General features: G+C 45.8%; 1 protein-coding gene across 6 annotated transcripts in view; it reads right to left on the bottom strand.

Annotated features, from left to right (window-relative positions):
- Positions 1–1,239: 1,239 nt before the first annotated feature.
- MMP24 (matrix metallopeptidase 24) overlaps positions 1,240–23,260 on the bottom strand; it is a 256,364-nt gene continuing 234,343 nt past the window's right edge. For all 6 annotated transcript variants that reach the window (XM_059733328.1, XM_059733327.1, XM_059733329.1 and 3 more), the window contains 4 exons: positions 20,432–20,646; positions 12,122–12,260; positions 6,550–6,816; positions 1,240–4,668 (listed from right to left, as the gene is read on the bottom strand). In XM_059733328.1, the coding sequence (XP_059589311.1) occupies positions 4,331–4,668; positions 6,550–6,816; positions 12,122–12,260; positions 20,432–20,646 (959 nt within the window). In that variant the 3' untranslated portion in view covers positions 1,240–4,330. The remainder of the gene's footprint in view (positions 4,669–6,549; positions 6,817–12,121; positions 12,261–20,431; positions 20,647–23,260) is intronic.

Raw genomic sequence — 23,260 nt, forward strand, 5'->3', positions numbered from 1 at the left:
GAGGCCTGATCCAATATGCCTCAGGATGCCCACCAGATTGGGCATCCAGGAAGATAGGCAAAGGAACATCCAGTTTGCAAGTCCCAAAAGGACCTATAACTTTGTCACTGTCTTTAAGTAGGCAGTTCCAGGGATGTGTAGAAGCAGACTTTTGGCATGAAGGGAACTTTACTGGCAGACACTTAAGATATCTGGGGACTTTCAGAATTAGGTGACAGCTGATCTAGGGTGTTGATGTTCTGAAGTTTGAAGTTAGGTATCTAAAGTGATATGTGAGCACCTAAATCCTTTTGTAACCCTCAGTAGATGTGTCTACATGTGCACTTTAATGCCCAGTAGCTTATTTTACTGTGCATTAAAAGCAGGGTGTAAAAAAACATGCTATTATGCTAATGTGCAGTAAAATAGGCTATTGTGCATTAAGTACCACATAAAAAAGTGTGTGCTTGCACTACTGTGCATTAGGGCAGCCTAATGCATATTTATTTAGTACCTCACATTGGAGGTACTAAATTTAATGCGTATTTGGAAAAGTGCCTTAATGCACGTGTAGATGCACCCAGTTACTATTATTTTCTGAAATACCTCATGCGTTCTAGAATAAAGCCAAGTTTCTTTATGCATTTCCCTTGCAGTTCCTTTGTAATTCTTTATTACTTGTTATTTCTAAAGTAGCATCTGGAAACCAAAGTCAAGAAACTCAGCTGACTCCGACATTTAACAAGGCATAGTTCTGTCCCAGTGGCAGATGTTGTGGCAAGTGCAAAGAGAAGATATGTGTCTTACATTCAAGGAACTCAGTCATTTGGCAGCAGAATATGGAAAAGCCTGCCTGAAGCTGAGGTTGTCCCAATTTTATCTGACCTTCTGTGTTTATCAGGCACACATTTTGAATCTTTATTTTCCCAAAACTAAGCTGAGGCTCAAATTATACCAAGAAATCAGGGACAGTGTGTCAACTGACCTAAATTATGGTTGTAAATCATTACACTTATTTATATCAGAACAAATTAATGCTAGAATCCCAGAAAGCTTACCTTATTGGTAAGGGATTCCTGAATTTCTAAATCAATAGAAGCCACTATTTTTAGTGCCAGTTACAAAAAAGCAAGCTGACATTAAATGTGTCCTTGGTCTAAGACTACATATTACCCATCCTGTCCCATAGACCAGTTTAATTGCTGGGGGGAATATTGCTTTTGGGAAAGAGGAAAAAGAAAGAAACACTTATCGGGAAGATTGTGAATTTTTTGTTTTTGGTTTTTTTAATGGTGGTTGTTTGAAGCTGCTCAGAGATTTGGTATGTTAAAGACACAAAAAAGATAGCAAAGTACAGAGGAATCAGTCAAAATGCATGGTAAATGCAATGTATAACATGGCTCTGAAGTTTATAATGTGCATTCCTCCACACATGGTAGTACACATAGCAATATACTGCATTGGGAGGTTTTCTAGTGATTAGCTGTTCTGCTGTATTTGGTCCTTTGCACTTCTTCAGCCATCGTAAGACACTATCACATCTTTCACTACAATTCAAACTACTTTATCTACCAAGTCTCACTGATTTTGAAATTCTATTGAAAATACAATAGACTTCTTAGCTACTGAAATAAATTATAAAGGATAAAATACAAAGTACAGTCTAGAACCACATATACAGGTCAAGTGGGAATCACTGAAAGTATCTATTGGCTTATATGGCAGTGTTGGAGTGATGTAGCTTGATGACCCAGGAATTATGTGAGAGTCAAGGATCTTTGTGGATGATATCTTTTACTGGACCAACTGCATGACTGAGATAGACTTAGACAAGCATTCAAATGTGAAGCATTCTTCATCACCTGCTTATAATACCCCTCTGTTGCCTACACCAGACAGACAGGGTGATCTCAATATGCAAGAATGAACCTAAACCCCTGAACACTAAACTGACATCTCAGCTGCAAAAAGACCCAAAAGGCTGAAGCAGAACACTTCAACCTCCCTGGGCACTCTATTGCTGACCTCAGAATTGCTGTTCTCAAGCAAACAAAAGAAAAGAAAAGAAAAGAAAAGAAAAGAAAAGAAAAGAACAATAGGACCGCAGACTGTGGAACAAGAAATCATCCGCAAACTGGACTGTGTTAACTATGGTTTAAACAGGGATTATGGATCCTTATGTCATCACCTGGACTAGTTTTTATGACCCCCACCCCCCACCTTTGTTCCTATGGGTTCTTTGCTTGTATGCCTCTTATAGCATTTCTCCTCCCCCTTCCCACCTCCCTCTCTCTCCAGCTTCCTTATCTATTGTATTTTAATCACTCACTTCACTTTATACTCTGCTCTCTGCATGTTCTTTCACAACCTCTGATAAAGTGAACTTCAGTTCCCTAAAGCTTGTGCTCTCTTTATATATATCTTATTTAGTCAGTCTATAAAGGTACATATTTACTCTGCCTTCTATTCCAACCACACATCTGGTCAAATAAAACAAAAATCTTTACTTCTCACATATCTGCTTATATGGCCTTAATCCAACAATATCTGGGCGTAAGCCAAAAATTAAAAAATTGGGAATATACTAACAATATTTCTACTTCTTCCTTCCATGTCTTTGTAATGATACCTACATGTTACAGGTTAAATGTTAAGATAAACAAAAGAACATAGATTTGATTTAAATAATTGATTTTCCGCATGTGTGGAACATACATGGATATTAAATGGATTTTCAATGCTTTGTGCTTTGCCTGCACTGGGGTGAAATTCAGCCCTAGGCTAACAATGTACATTATGTGCTTTTTTCCTATTTTGAAGCTTAAATGGGGTGTAAATGACATGTGAGTATTGCCTAGGCCTTGAGCTGACCCCTCTGAACAAAGCTGAATGTCACCTTGTTACAAGGAATTATATTTCCATTTTCTTTCACAATTAGTTAACACTGTTTTTATTGCAGCATGGATAATCAGATGAAGGCAATCTCTAGCTAGGCAATGACATCCTAAACTATTCACACTTACGAGAAAGAAGGGCAGGCAACTGCTCTCTGGGTAGGAGATAAGTGAAAGATTAATATCAAAAGGTCAGACATTTATGAAGATCTTTTTTGAGACTAACAAATCCTCAAAATCTGGGTAGCAATCTTGTGAGATGATTTCTCATCATACTTGGCACTCCTTCTTGATCTTTGCCAAAAATTTGGCTCTGAAGAGGTGATCAAAAAATTAAAAAATAAATGTCAGTGTTAAACAATGCTTTTAGTCTCTAAAGTATTTGGGTTCAATAATACAAACAAGTCTAGTTCTTATTTTCTCCAGACAGTGTCACCAAAATGCAATCAAGATCTAAGCCAAAGAAGCACCTTCATTCTCTAGAAATCTGAGATACACGTTTCACAAACTGATTACATATGCCACTATAACAACAGTTCATGTTCTCTTAGAATTTAAAGGAGAAAAAAACACAAATCTATATATTATTCACTATATTGGTAACAATTAATTTATTGTTGCTGACTGAAAGGAGTTCAAAATAATGATAATAGGACTTTTAAGTATTCATTACATGAAAGGTTCCTAAAACAGAATAGGGTTCATTCAGATTAATGATGTTTCAGATCCAATTATTTTGTCTTTTAGACTATTCCTGTTGGGGAGTTGCTGCTACTAGTTAATATTTCATCTGGCTTAGAGTTCTTGAATTTATAGTGTATGCAGAATTATCTCCTTGGATCTCTCAATGTTTCCTTATGCAATGTTCTAAGAGACAACATCAGTTAATTATTATGAATGTATAAAACATCTGACCAGCAGGTATTGGAAAATTGCATCTAGGTAATTCCCTGTCTCATGTAATAAACAAAGATCTTTTAGAATGGTTCAACATCAGAATACCTTCTTCTTAAGAAATGGAATTATTCCTACCTCATAGATTTAATGATCTTAACTTTTTTAAAGAGACAACTGTTAAAAATCCAGGTCCATTTAGAGGTGTTTTAGCTACAGTGGAGAATGCTGGGTTTAACAGACAGCACTGGTGCAGGGTACTGAAGGAAGTCTTCCATGTCAGTTGAAAACGTTTGAAGAAAACTCCTCTTGAGGTCTCTGATACCTACAAAGTGGGCCTGTGGAGAATGACACACCAAGACAGACATATGACCAAGGCAGTAAGATGGAAAGAGGCTCCACTCTGCAAGCCCACCTGCATTTTTTCATTTTTTTTCTGCTTCTTTCAGTCCCAGAATGTCTGTGACTCCAAAGTCACTCGCACAGTTTTGTTTGATGGGTTTTTTAACCTATTTTGTCTGTAGTCCTCATCAGAGCTATGAGCTAATGTGAAGCTTTATGTGTCATACCCATTCCTGGACAGGTCGTTTGTAATAGGTAACATTTTGCTGTACTTCTTTGTTTTTAAATTGGAAGATTGTGTATACCAATACAAGGATACACAGAGATAAAATGCAAGGGATCACTACTGCAATTGCATTTACAGTGTTAGGCACATCATTTATTGTCACCATAATATCCACATCATCATGGGGCAGGCGTCTATCTTTGCTTCGTTCAACTTCCTTTTGATTGCAGCCCATCCAGTCTTTGAGGATTGACCTGGGGTAACCTGGTTCCACACTCAGCCTCTGGTTATCAAACTTCCAATACTCCTTCCCTTTATAAAAGTATGTATAAACTAGAAGACAAAAGAGAGGTTATTTGTACTGTACTATTCAAAGCCTAGAAGCTGTACATGTAATGAAGTCTGTCTGCACTCACTGTCAGCCTCTCAGAAGGTAGCAAGATTGAGGGGACAAAGCAAAATGTACAAGAGGTGCATTTCAAAATTACAAGGCAAGTTCTTGGATTTTAGAAGAATTTGGAGCAAGCTCTGAAGGAAAAAATCAGGAAGCTGAGTTGCAGTTTATTTGGAATTTCAAAATAAGGGTCCAATGTCAAGATGTATTCTATTAAAGCAATACCAAATGTTCACCCACGGGATTCCTATAATTGATTTCTAGGAGCTTGGGTCTTACACACAGAATTTTACCCAGCCTTGGAGGCAGACAGACTGTCTAACACAACAAGGCCAATGGACGGGCACAGCCTGAGAATTGAGGGGGCACATATCATATTGTCTAACACAACAAGGTCAACAAGGACACAAAGGCTGGGAACTAAGGGAGTATATACCATACTGCCTATAACACAAGGTAGTGACACCAGCTGCGAGACCCTAGAGTAGCGGGGTTGAGGGGGGAGGCGGGGGACCTGAGTCTCACTTCTGGGGGAACCACCCAAATTAGGAGAAGGCCCAAAGGCTATGTGGACGTGTGGATGAACTGTTATCAGGAGTTATCAGAAGGGAAGGAGGATACAAAAGCAGAGACTTGAGAGTGACAGAGTCCCTCCCTGTTTATTCTTGTCCCTCCCTTTGTCCCATCCCACCTTCTTCCACACAAGATGGGTCCCTGTTCCTGTTCCCCAGGAAGGGTCCCTGAGCCCACCATGGAGGACACACGACCAGCCCGTGTTATACACCCCACTGGAGTGGGGCTGTGGGCTTCAGCATCCCACCTCCAGGCTGCTGACATCTGACACCTAAAGAAGACAGCCTCAGAGTGAATCTTGCATCCTGGCCAGATGTATTTTGACTCTGATGACAGCCCTAGGATTTGGTAGATATATAGAATTGTTTGATTGTTTGTATTGAGGGGTTTTTTTGTTATCACTGTGTATTATTGAATTACCTTCTGATCTGAGGGTGGGCCCCCCACCCCAAACAAGGCATCTGGATCCTAAATCCAGAGCCAACACTATGATTACAGAAACATTTAAAGATTCTGCGAGTACAGTGTCCAAATGATTTGGCAGGATTTAGATGTTTCTTATTTTTAATACTTTAAGTTTCAAAACTTATGGTCCCAAGCAGCAACTGGGTAGGATCAATTTTTTAAGAGCAGCTTCTTAAGGATTGTTGAATAGTTAACAATTAGACATGGATTTTGGATATTCCCTGTTACTGAAAGGCCGGTACCTTACTTTCCCATATGACTCCAAAATCCTGCTATTAGTCACTGTTCTCTTAACTCATGGCAAAAGGGCAGGGCAGATCTCTGTCCCCCTTTTCTGAAGTGACAGACCCACTGCCTTGAGGGATACCTGTGTCCTCTGTGAGAAACAGGCTGTATCCACCTGTTTCTCCTTCCCAACTGTATGAAGCGGAGGAGGAACAGAATCAGTGGGAAGAAAGTGATAACAATGTAAATATAATTTGCCATGATAGCATCCAGTGTCTTCAGGCAGGATCAGGAAGGGCTCACTGGGATAAGCACTGGGCAAACATACAAGGAGACAGTATAATAATGGCAGTCAGTTATGGAAAAAAGCATATGTTTGCATGGGGCAGGGAAGGTCACTGTTTACTAGTGACTATGCTCCCTAGCCTGTAATATCAGTGCAATCCTGTGAAATGTGAGGCCTAAATCCCTTCTCAGTAAAAATATGTACACTAACTCCCAGGAAGCTTCCCTGTAACTAGTCTGACAACCACTTATAACAAAATGGGGATACGTACAGCCTTCCTTGCTGACAAAAGCTCCTTGTGGGGCCTGTGGGATTCCTCTCCATACAGTGATGGGCTTTGGGTATCCTGGGTCAGTAGCTCTCTTGTCCTCATTGTATCTCCAATACCTGTCTCCTTTGAAGAAGTAGGTTTTGCCTACTGGTTCCCATCGCAAAGCTGTGTCAATGCCTTCCCGTGGAAGAGAGATTCCCAGCTCCACTAGGCTGTGTGGGTACCCTGGCTCTGCTGTCACTTCCTTAAAAACCCAGTATTTATCTCCTAGGTAAGTGGGGAGAAAAGAAACACACACATTACTGAGATGCAATCAAAATCTAGATCCTGTTACTGAGTTTAGAGTTAGGCACACAAAAGGGAACATCTGTAAGAAAAATCACTAACCACAGAGATCCATAAACTGTGCCCCAGAGACCTTTAGTGACCTACAAGAACTTACTAGTTGCCTGCAGAGAGCTGGCTGATCAGATAGTGCTGGCTCTCCACTTTGTTATCTGAGACAAACAGAAAGGATGGAGAGAGAGATGGAGAGCAAGAGTAGGCAAAAGTAATTCACTTGTCGAACAAGGCATTGACAGACATTACTAGAGAACTGACAAACACCTCAAAATACACTTCAGATCCTTTATTTGTAATTTTAGTACCAGCGTTACCAGTGTGAAGCAGCTAGTATTCGATTCGGATTCAGCCAATTTGTGGGACAGTGATTTGATTCAGTGATTTAAATCACTGTCCTGAATTGATTTGGCCGACTCAGATTCAGAGATTCGGCTGCTGCTGAATCAGCTGAATCTCCAAATCACACAGGCCCCATTGCCCGCCCGTTCTCAATGGCTCCCCTGCCTGGCCCCAGGTCCTAGCTCTTTGAAAAAAAAAGCCCACACTCACTGGCTCCTGCCCAGCAGGGGGTGATCCCCACTGCTCCATGCTGCATGGGGGGCTCCGCCATGAGCCCCACAACCACCACCTACTCTCTCAACCCCGCCATGGCTGCCCCCCTCATCCCAGCTCCTGGCCCTTTAAAAAAACAAAAAACAAAAAACCCTGAACTCACCAGTTTCTGCCTAGTGGGAAGTGATCCCCACTGCCCACCACAGCCCTGCGCTACATGGGGGCTCTTCCATGAGCTCCCAAAAGCCCTGAGACTGCTGCAGGAGTCAGTGAGTCTGTTTTATTTTTTTAAAGAGCTGGGAGCTGGGATGGGTGGGGCAGCCATGTGAGGGAGGGTCTGGGAGAGCGGACGGGGGTTGGAGGGCTCATGGAAGAGCCCTCCCATGCAGTGTGGGACAGTGGGGGCAGCAGGGATCACCCCCCCCCCCCCCCCACCTGGCAGCACTCGGTGAGTAGGGTTTTTTTTTAAACAAGCAGGAGTTGGGCCAGGCAGGGCAGCCAATGTGGGGAGGGAGCAGGCAGGGGATGGGGCCTGGGAGGGGTCCCCCCATGGTCCCCTGCCCCCTCCTCCAGTCTCCCCTCCCCCACCCTCTATTTACCAGCATGGAGGCTGGGTCCAGCTCCCTGCTGCAGCCCGTGGGGACTGCCCAAATCGCCAAAGCTCTCTGAATCTTTTCCAAATCAATTTGGAGAGCTTTGAATCGATTCAGACCTTTTAATTGGTCCCCTGATTCAATTTGTATCTGATGGCTGAATCTCCTCTGAATCGAATCAGCACCTGAAGCTTTGCACAGCCCTAGTGTCCATAGGCATTTCTTCACGCTTTTGGCATAACATGCCGAAACACATTCTCATCCTTATCTCCTAGCCCCCACTTTGCCATTGTGATTGGGGAGCAGGGGGCTAGGAGACCCTTATCTCCCAGTGCAGGTCTGAGACTCTGGGACTGGCACTGAGAGATCCTTCCCAGTGCCGGCTGTTGACTGTGGAGCTGGCGCTGGGAGCTCCCTGTTGGTAGGCGCTGGGGAGCTGTTTTCCGCTCAGCTCCAGGAGTGTTGAGCTGGCTGGGGAACAGGCTCTCCAGCCTTTGTCCCACAATTGCAGAACAGGGGCTGGGAACTGTCCCGGTCAGGGGCAGGTCCCAGCCCCATGCCGTGATTATGTGATTGAGGCATGGGGTTCGGGAAGAGCTGCAGGGGTGGTGTAGGTCCCAGCCCTCTGCCCTGATCCACCTGTGGGGCAGCTAGCAACCCCACCTAAGGATCAGTGCAGGGGGCTGGGAACTGCCCCTCCTCTGCAGTGCTTTTCAAGTCTCCTGCCCTTGATTGGGGAGCTGGGGGCAGGGGCTCCCTGCTGCCGGGGCAGAGGGACCTTGTCTCTGCCCCAGCAGCAGGCAGCACCCCTAGGGTCAGGGTGCAATGTTGGAGACAGCTGTCTCCTGGCCCTGTGCTCCCTGCCAGCCCCTGGGCTAGCACCTAGGGTGAGCCTAGAGCTCCCCTTGGTAATGACAGGGGTCTGCTGCAGGGCCCTAGAAGCAGTTTGCTGCCAGTAGCAGGAAATATGCTCCTGCATCCCTGCACAAGTGGGTGCCTGCCCAGGAGTGTTTACTCATGAGTAGTTTACTCATGAGTAAACTGCTCCTGGATATAATTCATGTGTAGACACACCCACTGTGGTCCAATGTTTAGATAATCCATGGATGATTTATAAATATGCCTGATTTATATTTATAGATTCATAAAAATCCTGTTCACAAACTATTTATGAATAGATGACAGTCTGAAATGTACAAATATTGGTTACAAATAGTTTGAAGAGTAATATTACATAATGAAAACTCTTCACAAGTTAAACAGCTGGAGATTAATTTTAGTTTTAGAAAATACAGTTTTGGATTAGGTGGAACTTGAGTTTTCTTAAAATCACATTTTCTCCAGGTCACATTATGGAATTCACAAAAGCAAGAGATCGAACTTTCAGTAACTTAAAAAAATTATACCATTATAATAAGAGGATTTCAGTACTCAGATAATAAGGACTAACTAGTTCAAATTTTGGGGTTAAAGAAAAAAATCCATATTTTTTAATAATTTGTGGGGAAAAATTTCTGAAAACTTTAGAAACAGTCTTTCCTATGTGAATTAACTTGCAATTTAGTTTTCAGGTTTGATTCTACTTTCCAAAGCAATTCTTCTGTACGCTCAGGATAAAAGGTTTTTGTAAGTATTTGGACTCTGGTGTCAAATCACATTTGTAATGGAAACTGAATACTGTAGCAAAAAAAGATGTGATCAAAGGCACATTTCTATCTCCTGCTCCTATGATTTTATGATTCATAAATTCTATGGTTACCACTTATTCCTGTTTACAATCCAGAATAACTTAATTTGCCATTTAAGAAGAGATCTACTTCAGGCTGTAGGCATGCAACACAGAGGGTGCATCTACATCAGGGGCGGGCAATTATTTTGGGCGGAGGGCCACTTACCCAGTTTTGGCAAGCTGTTGAGGGTCACATGGGTAGCCCTGCCCCTTGACAGGTGCCCCGCCCCAATGTACTAATGTCTTGGGACCAATGTCTCAGGGCCAGAACTGGTGAGGCCCAGAGTGGGGTGTGAGCTGGTAGGGGTCTGTGGAGCCAGGCTCGACTGCACCAGCAGGGAGAGGGGGGAGCTGGCTTGGCTCCATAGAGCCCCTGCCAGCCAGGACCCTGTACCCCTGCCACCCTGCTCTGGGCCCCACCAGTGCTGGCCCCGGGATACAGGTGCAGAACCCATGCTCCCACTGACTCCCGCATCTGCTCACTCCCAGTGCCCCCCCAACCCTGTGGTACAGGCGGGTGGCAGCATGCAGCCCAACCGCCTGCTCACCGGCAGGGAAGGAGCTGGTGCTGAGGACAGGGAAAAGCGGCTCCTCCCCTGCCCTATGGCTGGCACTCCTTGCTGCAGCTGCTCACAGCCCACACGGGGCTGTCCTGAGCAGGCACAGGCAGCCCTACATGGGCTGCGAGTGGCTGCAGCGTGGGGCACCAGCCACAGGGTGGGTGAGGGACTGCTTTTTCCATGCTCAACACCAGCTTGTAACCCACCCCCACTGACAGCCTGGGCCCCGTGCTGGCTCCGTGCTCGCCCATCAGGGCTGCGCCATGATGGCAGCAGCTGCTCGGCATGGAGGAAAGTGCCCCCCCACCACCCCCGCTTGCCATGCCAGGCAGTGTTTGCCATAGCTGCCTCTGTGCTGCCCAGCGTGAGAGCTCCGGGTCGGCAGCAGCAGCAAACACTGCCTGTTGTGCAAGCGAGGAGCCACTTTCCTCCACACTGAGCACTGCCACTTTAGCGTAGCCCCGATGGGCAAGCCTGGAGCTGGTGCAGGGCCCAGGCTGGCAGCGGGGGTGGGTTACAAGCTAGTGCTGAGCACGGGGAAAATTGGCCCCACCCCTGCCCCATGGCTGGCGCCCCATGCTGCTGCCATTCGCAGCCCGTGTGGGGCTGCCAGTGCCTGCTCAGGACAGCCCTGCATGGGCCGCAAGTGGCTACAGCAGGAAGTGCCAGCCATGGGGAGGGTCCAGTTTTCCCTGTGCTCAGCATCAGCTCCTTCCCTGCCTGCAGTCCTCCCCTGCCCTTCCCCCCCGCCTTACCTGAGTTTCCTGCTCCGGAGGACCCACGTAGTCCCAGGCCAGAAGCCCCTGGTGGGGCTTCTGGCTGGCGGGGCAGGGCCAGGTGAGACCTGCTGTTGCAGGAGTCCACCGGGGCTTCCTCTGGGTCCTACTGCCCCTGTCTCCTGTCATTTTTGACAGGAACCAAGGACAGATAAATATTAATTTTCTAAAATTTTTAGGGGCCCCATGGGCCAGACAGAATGGCCTCATGGGCTGGATCTGGCCTGCAGGCTGTATTTTGCCCACCACTGATCTAAAGGAAGTACTAAAGCACAGCACTGTAGCAATGGTGTTGTATGGCAATGTGTAGACATGCTCAGAGAAACATGCCCTTTATACAGGTGCTTTTGTTTGGTGTTAAATGAATTCCAATTAATTATCACTTTTAATCCATGGACCTCTGGGCCAAATCCTCCTCATGTCCCAGAGGTCAAAGAATGAAGTAAGCCAAAGACAGATTTTCAAAGGTATTTGCTCATTTGCCTCATGGTACTCTCAAAGTAGTTGTTGAAAAATAAGCTCCAAACCCTCCTGTTTGGAAAGAGGAACCCTGGAACTGAAGTGGTGAGGATGCTCCTGGGACACTGCCACCACTGTCACTGCTCTCACACACTGAAGAATGGTGCTGGGGCATTCCTAGCGATTACTTATCACTCTAGTTGTAGGTTTGCTGTGCCTGAAGCAGGAGCAAATGGGGAGAACTTAGTTTTTGGTGGCATTCTTGAAAATGCCAGAAGCAGAGGTACCTAGTGAAATTTCTAGAAGTGCCCAAGTGCCTAGCTCCCAATGATTTAATGATTTTACCAATATCTTAGGCACCTAAATACCCTTAAACAACTAGCCCTGAAAAACTGGAAATTAGGTTTTATGACTAGACTAGTGACCTGATTCAAACATGAGATGCAATTCCAATCAGTTCAAGAACACAGGTTCAACAAACTCCTTTTTCAAACCCTGCACCATAAATATGAACAGTGATTCGAACAGTGATATGAAATCAGTACCATAAACATACTACACCTTTAAAGAAAACAAATTTCCCATCAGACCTCTCATAGGCAGCATCAATCTTTGTAGGGAGGCCTTTCCAGAACTGTTCAATCTGCATGGGATATCCCTCCTGTACTCGATTGTTGCGCAGACGCCAAAACCAACGATCCTAAATGAAGAAAAATGACTCTCAGTGTATCTGAATTTTTGTACATTGGATTCAGCTACTAATTAAAGTGAAGTGCTCCCAGGCATCAGAATGATAGACTCAAACTCTGTGAAGCCGCACTGATATTGAAAAGTCAATTGCATTTTGGCCAACTTTGGCTAAATTTAAGAGCATACTTTCAATTCAAATGAAAAAGGCTAGGACACTTGTACTAATGGTTACTATGCTGTAATAAGTGTATATTTTTCTGGGTGTGTGCATGGTGAGGAGAGAGCTGCAGGTGGGATATGATGGCTTGAAAATGGTATTTTTTGGGGTATTGGCTTATAGGTATATATATATATATATGTATTAGAATGGTTCAGGATGAACAGCAAGCGTTAAGTGATTTCTAAAAGCCTGCGTCTCATACCCAGTTTTCTGAGCCTTCAGAAGCAGATAGGCTGCAACAAGGCCAACAGAGACACACACAGCCTAGGAAAAGTGGGGGCACTGTTCCATAACATGAGATAAGGTGGCACTAGCTCGCAAGGCCCTAGAGCAGGGGGCTAGAGTTTTCTGTTTTTGGGAGAACAGACCAACTTTGGAGGACCATGATAAAGCTCCAAATTAGGATGTGGGCATGTGATAGGTTTATGAAACTGGGATTTTGGCTGACAACACAGGATGTGGACAATATGATGAACACAGAGAGACCAATCAGTGATACCCACAAATGAAGAGTCATCAGGAGTCAACAGGAGGGAAAAAGAATACAAAAACAGAGACTTGAGAGTAAAAAAGGGGTCTTCTCTTCCCTGAGAGGGATCCCTGCCCCCTGGGAGGGGTCCCTGAGGCCACCATGGACAGAGGGCACACCACCAGCCCATCTCATCTACTCCACTGCAGGGGGTGGGCCGTGGCATCCCACCTCCAGGCTGCTGACATGCTGACATCTGACACCTGAGAGACAGCCTTAGAGTGAAGCCTGCTTCCTGGCCAGATGTATCCTGACTCTGATGACAGCCCTAGGATTGGTAGATATATAGAATTGTTTGATTGTTTGTATTGTTTCTTTTCTGTTATCACTGCATATCAATACATTTGTCTGTTATTGAATGGAAAGGTCGTGGTCGGTCTGAGGGTTGGGGAGGGGTGGCTCCCCTTCCCCGGAACAAGGCATCTGGGTCCTAAATCCAGAGCCACCAGGATGCTGGGAGGACAACATGGAGGCCAAGTGCATCCACATACTTACATTCTTGTTATCAGCCTGTGACCTTCACGCCCATCCCTGGTCTTTCATTTATGTCCAAAGTATGTACTGGGATTTGCTGGTCACTAGAGCCTATGAAGTCTGACAGATGCTATGGTGTACTACTTGTATTTGTATTTGCATCCCATACTTGGGATGCAACTGAGTATATTAAGAAGCCTGGTGTGTATCAGCACTCCAGCCATGTCATCAGGTGCAGATGTTTATCCTTCTGTATCTGCTGTACTAGCACTCCAGACATTTCCATAAATGATTACTTATTTAAAATAATAAAGACAGACTTAGCCCCTATAAAAGCCACTGCCAGTTACAAAATACCAATTTATGGAATATCTCTTAACTATACCTTAAATATGTCTTGAAATGACAACATGCAGTCAATATGATCAAAACTTTTTACTGCTTGTGGTCCCAACTTAAGTGAAAGGTTTCCATAAATTTAAACTTGACATCTTTAAATGTTACCTTTATGTATAAGGCACAGTGTTGGGATAATTACAATATCTCTGTAAGATATTGTACTTTCTATTAATGTAACATAATCTCTATTTTAATTCTCATGGGTTTTTCCTAAAAATTTACTTTGCTTTTCAAACATTAAAAATTTCATACCCAGGCACTGAAACAGAAAACCCCAAGAGAATGCTGCTGCATCCTAATATTTAAAAAGAGGCTATATCCACTTCTGGTCATTTCTTCTTAAATTCAGATTCATCAAAGCACCGAAGTAGGACAAAGGACAACATTCTACTCCTTTCTGCTCCTCTGGTTTCCTGATTGAGTCATCTATATCAGGGATTTACAAACCCAATGCTGTGGCCCGGTACCGGGCTGCAAAGGGTTGGCTGTCCGTTCGCAGAAGGGTTGGCTGCTGCAGACTGGAAGCAACTGTGGACCAGCAAACTGTGGACTGGAAGTGACCAGCATACTGAAGGCTCGCAGCCAACCCTCTTTTATACTCAGTTTAAAAAAGGGTTGGCTGCCAGCCTGCAGTATGCCAGTTACTGCTGGTCTGCCGTGATCACTTCTGGTCCACAATTTGCTGGTCTTCAGCATAAAAAGGTTGGGAACCCCTGATTGATATGATCTTTAAGAGCCAAGACTGCCACTTACACACAGATGGCTATTCTGGTCTTGGGGGCATAGCCCTGGTTGTGGACAACTATGTGTGAGTACCTTATGCCCCTAGACTGGGTACATAACCTGGCAACAAGATCAGAGAGAATTATGCCATTCTTTCCCCCAGTATCTTGCTGGCTAGTGCAGGTATGGGAAAATATTTGGGCCCATGAACCACATAGGGAGTTTTGTTGAGCTGTCACAGGCCAGGTCAGCACCCACCCACTGCTGTTGCTCACCAAAACTCCCTATGTAGGATGGGGCTGCAGATGGGTGGGGACCAGTGTTTGGGAGAAGGATGGGTGGGCAAGACTGAGATCATGAGGCAGGGTCTCAGGGTAGTGATGACATGAGGCCAGGCTGGTGCAGAGCTGTAATACACTGCCCATGCACGCATGACAGGTTTTGGTTCTGCAGGCAGGGGCATGCAGGGAGCAGATTGCAGCTGTGCCCTGGGTCCTGGCCCCATGCTGTCACTGCCTCAAGATCCTGGGGTCTCCCCAGCCCCATCCCTGTATCTAGCTCCTGGAAATCACTCCCAGCCCACCCTCAGGCCTGTACCAGCCTCCTGGATGAGAGTCCTGCCTGCTTGAGTCCCATCCCTGGCAGTGGGTGCAGGACGGATGGGCCAGGGTACCCAGGCAGCAGGGCTGGGTCTAACAGCTGTGGCACTAGGAAGGAGCTGCAGCCAGAGCTGCTGGGAAATGGAGGCCAGCTGCTATGCTGTCCCAGCCCCGCTGCACACCCAGGAGCAGTGGGACCAACCACATGTACCACAGCCCAGGCTGCTCCCCACACCTAGGCAGGGCAGGACCAAAGGACCTGGGCTGGACAAAATACTTTGGTGAGCTGGATCCAGTCTGTGGGCCTCATTTTGCCCACACCTGGCCTAGTGCATTAGCTATGAAGCAGGAGGCCCTAGGATCTGCCCTCACCCCACACAGAGGGTTTGAACCTCAAACTCTCTGACTTTCCAGCATACTAACTATACCATCATCAGCCATGAGCCAGCCCTGCTCTGGCACTCCTCTGGAAGCTGGATCCCTTGGCAGTCATGGGAAGGAGTGATGTGGCTGCTGCCCTGAAAGGGGAGGTCTGGTTTCTAGCTTGGATCCTTGCTCCCTGTGATGGAGAAACTTTCCCTCTGCACTGCTTTCCATCCATTTTTTCCCAATAGCTATGTTAGTGGCTCAGATTCAAAAGGAGTGTGGAAAAGGGGCTTGCTAATGGCTGACCTGTGGCAGAGTAGTTTGATTTCTTTTCTGGGACAACAGAGACACCCAGAATCAAATTCCCTCTAGATGAGACAGACCTGGAACACAAAAAACCCATCTTCCCAGGTGAGTGCCACTGTTATCCACATGTGCTGACCTAGGTGCCCAGGAACAGAATGACCACCTCCTTGTACAGCAAAAGCTCTGTTATTCGGCACCCATGGGAAATGGGGGGTGCCAGATAACCAAATGTGCCAGTTATCTGAGAGGTGTCTTTGGGTTGGGCAAATACGCCCCTTCCGCTGCATCTGGCATGTCCACATCTCATATTAACCGTGCCACCCCTCCTGCCCCTCCCCTGGTGTCAGTGTGCCAGAGGAAAGGGAAGCGGGGCTCCACAGAGGCTGCTTTCCCCTGAGCTGTGGGATTTGACAAAACCAGAAGTCCCACTTCTGGTTTCCCTTTTGCCACGTCGACCGGCGTGCCAGTTAATAGAGCATGCTGGTTAATGAAGTGCCGGTTAACGTGGCTTTTACTGTATATGGCATTTTTGGCACTTAGACAACAAAAACTGTCATGTAGATGACCAGATGTGGATGCTGAGATGACCAGGAAGGGAACAGAATGTTACTCCAAGTGTTCAAGTTCCTTGATCTGTCCACATAATCTGGGTGGACAGCTGGGCAGATGACAGAACAAGAAGTAATGGTCTCAAGCTGCAGCACGGGAAGTTTAAGTTGGATATTAGGAAAAACTTTCTCACTAGAAGGGTGTGAAGCACTGGAATAGGTTACCTAGAGAGGTGGTGGAATCTCCATCCTTGGAAGTTTTTAAGACCTGGCTTGCCAAAGCCCTGGCTGGAATGATCTAGTTGGGGATGGTCCTGCTTTGAGCAGGGGGTTGGACTTGATGATCTCTTGAGGTCCCTTCCAACCCTAATTTTCTATGATTCTATGATTCTACTTTGCATTGCCAGAGAAGGATAAGTAGTGACTCTGACCCTAACTGGCAGTTGCTTTATTGGTTTTAAAGGCTGTAGTAGTGACACAGCACTACGTGAAGAGAAAACTCAGTCTCCAAGTCCCAAGTTCTCCACGCCTTTAAAAGCTTACTCAAAATTCCTGCCTCAGTGTCCCTTATAATGCAGCTTCCATATGAATTGGAGTAAGAGCAGTAGGGTCATGATGTACTGCTCTTCAAGGTAGCCAGCAGCCACAGAATTTTAAAGATCTGCAACAGATTGGGCTAGCAGCTGTAAGGCAATGTTATGAGCCTGTGTCAGACTTGGCCATTTTTAAGAAGCCTGGACCTGAGCTGCATAAATGAGCTAATGCAGAAGGCCTCAAAAGAAGCTTGAGTGACTATAGTATGAACTTTTACAGATACAACAGTTGGCTTGGTTAACATAGCAAAGGGAAGCCATTTGTATGTCTCATTAGACACTATCAAAGAGCACAAGGTGAAAGGAATTTGAGAAAGCAAAGCAGCCTTGTCAAACCATAAATGAAGGTGAGGGGGGGAAAAACCCCCTCCCTTTTTTTCCTTTTACTTTCTCAAGGATTTGTATCTTAACTAATTGACACTTTTTAGGTCCACAAGAAATCTGGTTTAATCCAGTTTTGAAAGTTTCAGTGAAACAAAGACATTTAAATGAAACCAATCTGGGATTACATATTAGACTACAGAAATTATGTTTATCAGTCATCCATAAATACTGTATGTCGGCTTGGTGGGGAATTTGGAGATCCCTACATAACACCTGCCAAATAATTTGGAGAATCCCCAGCCTTTCAAGACTGAAAGCCCGGCCAGCTTTGCTTTGTGGTAGTCAATACCCATCCCATAAAATTATGCTTTATGCTTTGCTATTAATCTTGCTTTGTCAATTAATCAATAAACCTCTCACATTGGTTGGAATGACCCAAGGATCTGTTTGATTTTTTCACCTGTCTACCCCATTTAAAGTTTGTTAACACAGCCTACCAATGAGAAGTCTTTTGACACTTATCCAGTCTCCCTCACATACCTAAGCCATTATGACCAACAGAACCCTAAGTAGTAGGGCTGTGCCAAATTCTGCCCAGCGATTCGTCTCAAAGCTGTTTTGAGCTTGAAACAGCTAAATCGAAACAAAACATAAGCCTTCAAAACAGCTTTGAAACAAAACAAGGGAACTTGAAACATTTCAAAAGTTTCAAAACGTTTTGAGTTTTGAAGCCAGGCTTACTGGCTTCAGTGCTGGTCCCAGCTGGCAGCACCTGCCTCCTGTCATCCAGCAGGCAGATCGGGGGCTCCCTGCACCCCTGGGGGGTGCCGGCAGGCCCCCGATCTGCTTGCCAGCTGACAGGAGCTGGGAGCTACTGCCTGGGGCCTGCGGGGCCAGGACAGATCAGCTTGGGTGGGGACCAGGGATGAAGAGGGTCCCCATACCAGCTGATCTGCCCCAGGCCCCCACCTGGCCAGCTCTGGTAGAGGGCAGGGGAGATCAGCTCAGGCAGGGACCTGCTGCCCTGATTCCTGGGTGGGGGAGTATCCCTGCACCACCTGATCTACCCTGGGCCCCCACCTGGCCAGCTCCAGTAGGGGGTGGGGCAGTTCAGCTGGTGCAGGGACCTGTTGCCCCAATCCCTGGGCAGGGGAGCATCCCCGCACCAGCTGATCTGCCCTGGGCTCCCATTTGGCCAGTTCTGGTAGCGGGTGGGGCAGATCAGCTGGTGCGGGGACCTGCTACCCTGATCCTCAGGCGGGGGAGTGTCCTCATACCAGCTGATCTGCCCCAGGCCCCCACCTGGGACTGGTGGCAGCAGCGATCTTCCCTGCACTGGTCCCAGGCAGCAGCACCTGGGTTCTCTCATCTCGCAGGCAGATCAGGGATTCACATCCCCAGGATGACTTGGGCACAGCCCCGGCAGCCCTCCCAGGGGTGTGGGGGATCCCCTGATCTGCCTGCCTGCTGCATTTTATGTTTCCCCATAATAACTTATGGGTGAAACATCAAAACAGTTTCGATGAAACAAAATGGAACAGTGCTTTCAAAATGAAATGAAACTTGAAACAAAACACTGTTCCATCGAATCGGCAAAACAGAAGTTGAATTGGAATGATGTTGTTTCGCACAGCCCTAGTAACTACTAGCACCATTGTTGACCTAAGCCTGCATATAGCCATTAGTAATAAATAATGAAAGCAATTAGATACTGGAGTTGTTAAAAAATTACCATAACTCCAACCTGTTTTTTTTCAAATATAGCCTCTACACAAGTCTTCAGTGAATACGATGAGGAGATTCAAACTGGGTCAGATCACTTTACAGTTGCAGCAAAGTAAATTTAGATTGGATATCTGGAAAAAACTTCTTCATTATGGCTAGGGACAGACATTACACATAAACTGGTTTAAGTGATCAGAAACTGGTTTAAACCTGTATCAGAACAGACATTCAGGACACATAAAACAGTTTCAAAATGGCTGAAACACGTTTGAGATAAACTTGGTTGAATGTAGTATCAGACTTAACTGATCTGGGTCAAACTAGTTTAGGCAATGTCTGTCCTGGACCCCTTCCTGGTTTAACTTAAACCAGAGTTCCCCAGCATCCTGGCATGCTGTCTGGGCTGGGCTCTGTGCTCTAGTCCAACAGGGCTGGCCCCACTGCTCTGCTCCCCAGCTGGACCAGGGACAGGGAGGAACAGGCATGGGCAGGAGTTTGGCTGGAGAGGGGTTTAATTCCCCCCTCCCTGTCCTACTGGTAGGGACCTGAGCCAAGTCTGCTGGGTCCTCCCCACTCTCTGCTGCAGTGGCGGACCTGTGTGGCCCCTGTGGCAGAGTGGGTAGGGAGGGGGGTTATTCTCCCTTTTACCTCCACTCCCCCTGGTGGACCGCAGTTATGTTTGCCTGCCCCGACTGCTGCCACTATCGTCAAGTGGTGGAATAAGGCCCTGCATGCATGAACAACCTGTGCCCCCAGTGGCTGGTGGGGCACAGCAGTGCTGGTGGAGGCAGGAGCATGGGGGTGGCAGCGGGAGCGTGGCAGCAGTAAGCAGGGAACTCCTGCAGACACTGCTGGTGCTATCAGTGGAGGGGAGGGGGGACAAGTGCCGACCAGGGGTGGGCGACTGCCGGCAGATGCTGCTGGCTGTGTCACCAATAGGTGTTGCCAACACTGTCTGGTCCCAGGTGGCAGCACCCTCTGTACTGACACTGATACTTTTCACAGAGGGTGCACTGCCACACTCAGGGGGTGCATATGCACCTGTGTCGCCATTGCCCTCCTGTTCCCTCTGTATAACCCCATCCCTGCCCTCTCCCAGGGGGCCCTGCCAGCCAGCATCTGGCTGCACCCCAACCCAGCCATTGCAGTGGGAGGGGGCAGGGCCCTTGATGGAAGCAGCAGCCCCTGTCACAGTATCAGGGAATGTGAGCCCCTTCCTAGGCAAACCCATTGATTATATGACAGCTACTTGTTCTCTATTGATATGTAAATGGTAAAATAACTGATAACATCTAGTTGTTTACACACATTAGTCTTCTTCAGTATGTAAACTGGAAGGAAGAAAACACCATTGTTAATATACAGTTCTTAGTACCTTGAAAACAAACATTTCTCCTCTAAAGAGAGCCACAGTATTAAAATTGCCATCACATATGTTGGGCTTCATGCCTGGCACAGACGGCCTATCACCTAAAGGAGGTCTAGGGGGTCTTGGTTGTCTCTCATGCTTCCTTTCTGAAGTGGAATGAATTCTTCGGACAGGAAGAGTTGGTAATGGTCTGGTGGGCTCCAGTGGTTCAGCAGGTGGACCTAGGAAATAAAAGAAAACTGGTTAGAAGGTGTATATTTGAATGCCTGTGTTTACTTCTAAGACATCTGAAAGGCAAAAGTCCAATTGAATATTCTTAATTCAGGGATTGATTCATTCCTTATATACAGTATTGCATAGAAGTAAAAACCCATTCCCCTGCCAGAGGAAAGCAGGAAGATAGGAACTTGAATCTAGCTGAGAATATCTGCCTGCTGTTTCCTGCAAGTCTAAGAGGTGTGCAATGTTCTTAAATAACAACTGAATGAGAAGAATTTAAAATGAGTGTATAAATGTAAATATGTGTTAGAAAATGGAAGGATAAAGGGGAAATAAATAAACAAAAAAATTCTAACTGCAGCTACTGCTTGATTGAAAGACAATAGCTGTTTACTGCCCCTATGGAACAGGAACAGCCAAGAAATGACCATGGTCCAGGAACAGCCTTTAACTCCCTCCTTAAGTCTTCCTCTCTTCCTGTTCCTTCCTCTCTTTGCACAAGATCTTTCTTCTTTAATGAGAAATTTGATAAAGTCAACTTGGATCTCCTGCCATTTACCTCCTCTTCTTTCTCATTTACTCTTTCAAACATCTTGTCCAGCCCCCTATCTAGAAGACACTGAGGTCTTCTATCTTTTCTTCAATCTCATCCGTCCATTTGCCCTGATGGTCCTGTTTGTTCCCACTTCTTTATTTCTATTACTCCTAATTCACATCATTCTTCACCTTCCTACACAATCCTAAGTTTTTCTCTGATTTTTCCCTCCCCCTCATTGAAAGTATGCTTGGTCTCCCCTACCCTCAAATAAACATCTCTCAACCATACCTGTCCTCTTAAATGCTGACCTAACTTTCTCCTTCTCTTCTGCCCTACAGTGAGTATGGATTTCTTTTTCTCTAGCTCTGCACTGGATCCCTTCCAATTGCAGACAGAAGTGACAATTTTCACCTGATCTGGCCACAGAAAGCAGTCTATAGCTGTGACCAAACACAAGTGCCCAGCTGCAGACATCTTAAAAAATGCCTGGTTGGGTGAAAAACCCCATTACACGAGGTATTAGATAAAGATGTTTAAAAAAGTAGCATCTTCTGTAACTTTTGTCTGCAGAGCTCCTAGACTCTCCCTGTTTTGAGAATAGGAGGGGGGAAAGGGAGTGCAGGGAGCTCAATCTGGGGGGTTTCAGCCTCCCCTGGAGGGTGAGGTGCGTGTATTGGAGCCCCCGCTAAGGTGGCAGGGCTCCAGTTCACCCACCCCACCCTTCAGCACCAGCCCCAAGAACAAGCTCTCTGCTGCCTTTCACCCTTCCCGTGCTCAAAACAGTGAGCACTAGCACAGAGCATGGTTGTTGCTGTGGGAACCTGGCTGCAGGCTTCCAGCCCCACAGCTACATTCCCTTCCCCCCTGGAACCAACAGTGAACTTATCTTTGGTCTGGGGTAATATTGCAACTGAGAACACTTTGCAAAAATCATTCTGAGTTACAGTTGAGGACTGCACTTCTGTCTGTACCCAACTGGTTTCCAGTATTTCGACTCTACTGAAAACCTTCTCATTCTGGTCTCTAATGACCTCTTCCTTGCCAAATCTCTGGCTTTTACTTAATTCTCAACTTTCTTGAGCTCTCTGCTGCTTTTAATACTGCTGTATCCTCACCTTATTTATATATATGATCCTCACTGGGATTTGAAAAACAAGCCTTCCCTGGTTCTCCCTCTGCTCTAGAGCACCTCCTTTGGTAGAGTCACCATCACCACCTACTTTCACTTTCTGTTAGGTTCTATGTTCTTACTCACTTTATACCCTATTTCTAGATTATCTCATCCACTCTCAGGGTTTAACCTGTCCTTCCTGTACCAATTCACAGATTCAGAGTTTTGAAAACCAGGAGAGACTTCCTATACATCATAGGCTAATAACTGTCACTCAGCTACAGCTATACTGTGCCCAGCAGAAAACAGGGCAGAGATGCACCTGCCTTCTGCCTGACTTCAGACTAACACAGTTAACTACCTTTCTCTGTATGGTGTCCAGTAGCTTCTTTGTGTTTGACTACATGCCACAACTTCTGGGAATGCATCCATGCCTGACTTAAAAACAACAGGAGAAGGAACATCTTCCGCTTTATTTGGGATTATTTCCCAACAATTAACCATTTACCAGTTAACCACTGCTAAAGGATTGCATCTAATTTCCAGTTTGAATGTGTCTGGTTTCATCTTTGAACCCTTGTTTTTTGTTCAATTCTTTTCCATTACAAGAAAAAGCCCTTGGTACCCGTTTTCTGCTCATGAAAGCATTTATACATTGTAATCAGGTCACAGATTAATATTATTTAAGAGAAACTAAAGAGATGGGAGTCTTTAAGCCTCTCACTGCAGGATGTTTTCTCCCATCCTTGAATGTTTTTATGGCTCTCTTCTGCATTCTTTCCAATTTTCCAGTAGCTTTTTGAAATGTGGCCACCAAAATATACAGAGTATCTCAATAGTAGTCTCATCAGCACCATATAAAGAAGTAAAACTACCTCCATGCTCCTACTTATTATTTGATCATTTATGCAGCCAAGGATTCCATTATCTGTTTTTGCAGAACATCATGCTAGGAGCTCTTGTTCAG

The sequence above is a fragment of the Alligator mississippiensis genome, chromosome 9 (assembly GCF_030867095.1).
Source record: "Alligator mississippiensis isolate rAllMis1 chromosome 9, rAllMis1, whole genome shotgun sequence".
Lineage (NCBI taxonomy): Eukaryota > Metazoa > Chordata > Crocodylia > Alligatoridae > Alligator > Alligator mississippiensis.